The sequence below is a fragment of the Glandiceps talaboti genome, chromosome 3 (assembly GCF_964340395.1).
Source record: "Glandiceps talaboti chromosome 3, keGlaTala1.1, whole genome shotgun sequence".
Classification (NCBI taxonomy): domain Eukaryota; kingdom Metazoa; phylum Hemichordata; class Enteropneusta; family Spengelidae; genus Glandiceps; species Glandiceps talaboti.
Window position 1 is genome coordinate 7,722,056 of NC_135551.1, and position 6,700 is coordinate 7,728,755.

Consider the following 6,700-nt stretch of genomic DNA (forward strand, 5'->3'; position numbering starts at 1 on the left):
AGCGATTTATTCCGCAAAAAGAGGACAATTTAAAACCACCAATATATCAGACGCCCTCTACGACACTACGTGGAAGGACGCCTAGCAACAAAGCACACAAACAGAGGAACTCTATTCGGCCACTGCAACTGAGTGAATCAAGGAAACAACATCAGTGAAGGGAAACAGCGATCTAAACCTAATCAAAATGGGCCAAGATTACTACGCGATTCTCTCATTGACCCGAAGTGTAACAGATGCAGAAATCAAGAAAGCGTAAGTGTTATTTTCCATATCATTTCAGTTATCATTCGTGAAAGAATCACCGCTGAACTTTATACCGTTATGAGTGTCATCCATGTTTTAGTGGTGAGTTCTCTACCGGGGTTGTGTAGAAGAAATATATGTGCTCTACACACATTATTATACTTATTTATTTACTTTCTGTTAAGGTTTTTGAATCCTGAAGAGTAGGTTTTCTTCCGAATGACGAGATAATCTTATCGAATATTGCTAAATGTTAAAATTGCATACATCATGTACAATGCAATGATGTATTATTGTATAGCTGCGTTGTAAATTAATGTTTGTTGTGATTTTGAGTTTTTTCCTGTTTTTGTCCTTTTTCGTTCTGTCATTTAACCGGTTATGGACAAAACGAAAAAATAACCCACAAAAAAAACAAGAAAAAACCTCAAAATCACAATAAACGCTACAATTATTGCAGCTAAATCTAATTATAGAATTTAGAATATAGATATCTGTACTGTAGACTTGAAAATTTGAGAATAGACTGCTCACAGATGTATAGTTGTTTACTATAATGTCACTATATACTATAATGTTTACCTGAGAAAGTACATGAACATTGCTATAGTTACCAGGTGTGACTATACTTTGTTATAAATGTCTGATTTGATTATTTTCAATCTTTAACTTGGATATCAAGAGATTTTACTAATTTGTTTTTATTCATCTTTGACCAGATATCGGAAATTATCACTGAAGTTCCATCCGGACAAGAATCAAGAACCCTTTGCACCAGAAAAATTCCGACAGATAGCAGAAGCATATGATGTGCTGAGTGACCGTAAGTATCTTAAGCTGTAGTGTTACTGATGCACATGTACATACATGGAGGATACATGTATATTGATCATGGTTCCAAGAATCACTAGGGCAGTACAATATCGTTACTTTGGAATGGAAAATTGGAAATGAATGTGGTGACATTTCAATCCATCTACTATGAGCCTTGATCATGTGTGATCAAAGTCTGTAGTACTAGACGGACTGAAATGTAGCATTCATTTCCAATTTACCTTTCCAAAGTAACGATATATACTATCTTGGTACATACATGTTTTAGTAATATAATGGTAGATGACAATTGCAGTGATCATATTTACTGTATACAAGTACATTGTTGATTGCCAGAGCTGCAATTTACTGCCCATTTCATATTAGTGTTCACTAGCTCTGTTTAATACAACCATGTAGAAACCAACAAGAAACTGCATATTCTGCAAGTTCACAAGATTGCAATTGTTAGCTACATTGTATCTAAATGAAGTAAAGTGTAACTAGACATAGATTAGATTCACACAACAGAGGCATTGTTACCAGTGTATCACCCACTTGTGGAATCTACCATATCAAACAACAAAAGTAATATTTTTCTGTTTTGAAGTATATTGTACTAATGAGATTACTTTAATCTTTTCTATGCAGCTCGCAAGAGGGCAGTATACAACCAGTTTGGTGAAGAGGGTTTGAAGAATGGTGTGCCATCAGGTAGTGGGGAATCTGGTGCATGGACACAGGGCTACACTTTCCATGGCGATGCACACAAAGTATTCACAGATTTCTTTGGTGGTGATAACCCATTTTCAGGTGAGACTTTGACTTTTATTACCTCAGTACTATGATAGCTTGTTGAAATTATTAGGATAACATTTATATGAAAATTCTTACTATGTACAAATCAACATAGTTTATATTTTAGTAAGTTGATTAGGAAGCTCAAGTTCAATGAATTTTCTCCTCAATAACAATAACTGTTTACAATCTACCCAAACTTGTACAATTCTACACAAATCAAATGATAATGGACCAGATCACCACAATTAGTCTGAATGAAATAAACCAAGTAAACATACTGCAACTAGGTGCAGATACGTAGACTAGACGCAATGTCTGGATGGTGGCACATTGGTTTATTTCACTTTTAGACAAAATGTAGCAAGAAACTCTGTTCATTTAATCTTGCTATCTTGAAGTGTTGCGTGTGCAGTTTCTTGTTGGTTTCTACATGGTTGTATCAAACAGAGATTGTAAACAGTAATCGGCAATGTGCTGTAACTCACAAATTTAATTGGAATGCAGTCATCAATATCACAGCATATATCTCTCCAACTTGTTTCATGCATCTAAAGCAAGGTACATGATGACAACCCTTTGCAATACACCCCTAAAGATTCAAATTAATGAGCAAAATGGGGGATTCATTTTCACTCAGAGTTAGAAATTCTGATTTATAACTCCCAATCTATTTTGCTTTTATGTTTTCATACAGAATTCTTTGATGGACCTGATGGTGATCTTAGTATGGGCTTTGGAGGAGTTAAAGGCAGAGGCAGAAAGAAGAAAGATCCACCAATTGAAAGAGATCTTGTCTTGTCATTGGAGGAGGTCTTCCATGGATGTATCAAGAAAATGAAAATCTCAAGAAGGGTATGTATCATACAATTATTTTGTCTTGATCACAGCTTACTGCCAGTGTGTGTCAATTATAAATATGTTGATACATCCATGTTTTTTTTTTTCAAAATGAGTAACAGTACTAAAATAATGATAGTAGCCGGTTTATTTTGCCGACTGTCGACCGTTATCTACATCCATAAGGTATGCAATTGTGCTCCACAGTGCAAATATCTAATTTAATACTGTAGTACATTTTGTATGTATGTGCAACCAATGCAAGTAAACCACTGGATAATATTAAATGTTACTCTTTGTACTCATCCATAAACTTATCTCATGAAACAGTTATAAATAAGTGCATTGAAACTTGAAATGTTTATTTAACCTCCAAGACATCTAACACTTCAGTACCTTCTGTACATCCCTATCTTCTTCCCAGGTCATGAACGAAGACGGTCATACATCAAGTATCCGTGATAAAATCCTAACCATCCATGTCAAGAAAGGTTGGAGGGAAGGCACAAGGATAACATTCCCAGAGGAAGGGGATCAAGGACCAAATAATATTCCAGCAGACATTGTGTTTATTGTACGGGACAAACCACATCCCAGATTCAAGAGAGAAAGCAATAACCTTGTATTTACAGCTAGAGTTTTACTGGGTAAAGCACTGACTGGTTGTAGTGTAGATGTACCAACATTGGATGGAAGACTACTTAATATTCCCATTAATGATATTATTATGTAAGTATAAATCAATCTCTATCGACTCTACCATATGAAAAAATACTTTAAATAAAAACACATCCCAGTATAAAGTTAATGTCGATGGCAAGTCTTACTAACATCACAATTGTTTCCTGCTGTTGTTAGAACAGTTGACTGCATAGTAAGTAGGGATTTCCTGAACATTTTTTTTATACGTATGATAAATTACATCATCAGATCATATATGAGTTAGAAGTTAATACCTGGTATTCAGGCAATTGCAAGTGGTTGTTAAGTATGCTTCAGTAAGTAGAATATTGTGAGTACCTTTTAAATATGCAGGAAAAAGGATGCCTATAAACACGTACATGTATAAACTCAGCTTGTGTCCCAGTTGTCAAAACCTGCCAAGGTGCAAACCTGTTGATTGAAGCAGTTTTTGTACCCGTTTACAGCTGATAATAGTTTATCTGACATTTTTCATAATTTTCTTTGTTATTACAGGCCTGGTTACAGAAAGACTGTACCCGGTGAAGGTGTACCTTTGTCAAGGGACCCAACAGAAAGAGGAGATCTCCTTATCCAGTTTGATATCGAATTTCCTAAACAGTTGATACCAGAAAAGAAACAAATGATTAAACAAGCTCTCCTGTGAAGCGGATTTTTTATGGACTCAAAAATGAACTACAGAATTTTACACATGCAGAGAAAAAAAAGCGTAACAAAATATTTTAACCATATTGCGAGAATAACTGATTTACCAATCAGATAATTATAAGTGTACATAAAAACAAATTATGTGTGTATAAAGATAATATGATACACTATTAAAAAAATAAAATATACATCAATTTATTAAAAAGTAAACTATTACCGCAGAGTATGTTTATTTCACCAACAGTTGACAACTGGTAAATTATTTTGTACTTAGCCAAAACATGTAAATAATAAGATAGCCCACTACAATGACTCCATGCTGTATGTAAATGAATGTATTTGAATATTTCAAATTTGAATGTGACCTTTGACCCTAAAGGTGAAATGAAATTGAAGGCAATGGTTGGTTTGTGTTTGTTTGGGTAGCAGAGTTTTTATGATTTGAGAGAGATGTATCATACTAATACCAAAATGTAGGGTTGGGGGTGACGGTGTGTACCTTCAGAATTTATTTTTGTGCATTTTTCTCAAAATAAACCCTTTATCTTTCATCATGTTGATATTCAGTAAGTGTATACAAACCTCTGCTATACCGATCTCTCTCTCTCTGCTCTGTCTCCTAAAATAGGCTGGAAAAAATAACATACAATTGATTTCATGTTATGATTGGTTAGACACATTGCATCATGGTTTCCAGGTGTTACAATGGTAATGCAGGAAAGTACATTCCATGGAGACTGCATACCCAAAATTGGGGGGGGGGGGGGGGGGGGGGGGGGTTATAAAAATTTACTAAAAACCTATAAACCTATACTCAGTGAGTTATGATATCATTAAGTTGTACTACATGTTTAATGTATTGTAACTATGGCAACGTCAATGTCAACAAACTCACCTTTTTTAAAAGGTTCTTATTGTGATTTAAATTTTCCTTTCTCCTTTTTTTGTAAATAAAAGTTTGCTTTTTTTTCAAAACTTACCAATCTAGTGTATAAGATGTTGTTTATTTTGCTGTTTATCTCTTTCTTAGTGTTTGGGAATAAAGTATACTTTACAAATGTAATTAAGTACAGAAGTCCAAACTGTCAATATCACATATGAACTTTAGATATATTTTTGAACATGCATTTTTTATGACATTTATGATTGGGACATTAGAACCAACAATATTCATAAGTTGTCTAAATCCTCTTTCTAACGGGATAGGTGGGGGTGGGGGGAGGGGGTTGGTATTTGATTGTATTAAAAAAAAATACAAGTTGAGAAACACTGTGAATGGTAATATCTGTGAATAGATATTTTACTACTGAGGTGGTATTTTATAGTTGAACATTGGTTTTTTCAACCCCTCCACATTTGATGGCAAAAGCTAAAGTGACCCCTGTAACACCTGTGAACACCCCCATTTTACAAAGTGATTTCCACCCATTGATATTTTTGACAAATCACCCATCAAATGGTTTGGAAAAATATGTATGATTCAAATGTCATAATTTTAGTCATAAATCACAATTATTTATCTTTTATATGAACATGAATTACTCATAGTATAGTTTCTCATCTCTCAGTTTCAAGCTTTAATTCATGATGACGATATCTTTTTTCAAAGCATCTCAAAGGACAATGAGAATATATATTGTTTTAAACATTTGGGAAGTATATCTACCACAATAGTCGTAGAGGGCGTCATACTGCCCCCGACTGGATGGATCCAGGATGTATCGGGATCCTGCAGGATCGCCGTTTTAAACCATTCGCGGCAGCGCCACCTAGTGGTAAAGATAAACATGACGCCAGAGTGCAGTAGTCACATAACAAAAGAACAGAGGCTGTGGTTTACGACGATGGCCAGCCGTTGACGACCTTGGCTATACCATGGATGTATTATCACTAATACATCCATGGCTATACCTAGATACGTTTTTTGTACCCATCGTGTTTTTGTATAGTGATGGGTACAAAAAACGTATCTAGGTATACCCCCACAAGTATCTGTTTATTTATTTAAACCTGATTTGTCGAATAAATGTAACAACTAGCTAGTTTAGAGATGTCGAAGGATGGGTGAAATAACTTGTCTGGGTCCCCTCTACGCAATTAAAGAAATGCACATACACACACACACACTTAGCTAAGATAAAATCGTTTCATTATTTGTTCCCTTTCAAACACAAGAAATCAACAGGTTGTGCGTCATTCTCGCAAACCAGAGAAAAAATGTACATAAAAGAAATTCCATGACATAAAATTCAGTATTTATCATCCAAGTTTATATTAATATTTAGATAGAACATTGTCCACATGAGAGCCAAATTAAACTTCGTGCTGAAATCCAGAGATATATAATTCCAATGATCATATGAATCATTAAAAAGTAATTAACTAATTCATATGTTTGTTTCTTTTGATTAGATGTGATATTTTAATTATACTAACCTGTTGATCGCAAACTTTTATTTTCGCTTCCAGATTCTTTTCGAGAAAAAAAAAACACATTCTAAACTAAGCAATCTTATGACACTATATGTTTCAAATTCGTGCCCGTGTTTGTTAGCGGTTTCTGTCACAAGACCGTCAATCACATGTACCTGTCTCTACTCTGCCAGCATTGTATTGCGTATTCAATTGTTCACCTTTGACCTACGCATGATAA

The 6,700-nt window shown here is 34.6% G+C and overlaps 1 protein-coding gene across 1 annotated transcript; it reads left to right on the forward strand.

The window, feature by feature from the left end:
• Positions 1-112: 112 nt before the first annotated feature.
• Positions 113-4,800, forward strand: LOC144432506 (dnaJ homolog subfamily B member 13-like). The gene is made up of 6 exons (XM_078120728.1): positions 113-255; positions 966-1,069; positions 1,711-1,872; positions 2,555-2,712; positions 3,122-3,426; positions 3,895-4,800. The coding sequence occupies exons 1-6, from the start codon at positions 188-190 to the stop codon at positions 4,043-4,045; spliced, it is 948 nt and encodes a 315-aa protein (XP_077976854.1). The 5' UTR covers positions 113-187; the 3' UTR covers positions 4,046-4,800.
• The last annotated feature ends 1,900 nt before the right edge of the window (positions 4,801-6,700 follow it).

Bases quoted from the DNA above. Each gene is read 5' to 3' on its own strand.
- LOC144432506 (XM_078120728.1), top strand. From the start codon at position 188: ATGGGCCAAGATTACTACGCGATTCTCTCATTGACCCGAAGTGTAACA. The intron at 256-965 runs GTAAGTGTTATT...ATCTTTGACCAG, and splicing joins GATGCAGAAATCAAGAAAGC to ATATCGGAAATTATCACTGA. The intron at 2,713-3,121 runs GTATGTATCATA...TCTTCTTCCCAG, and splicing joins AAATGAAAATCTCAAGAAGG to GTCATGAACGAAGACGGTCA.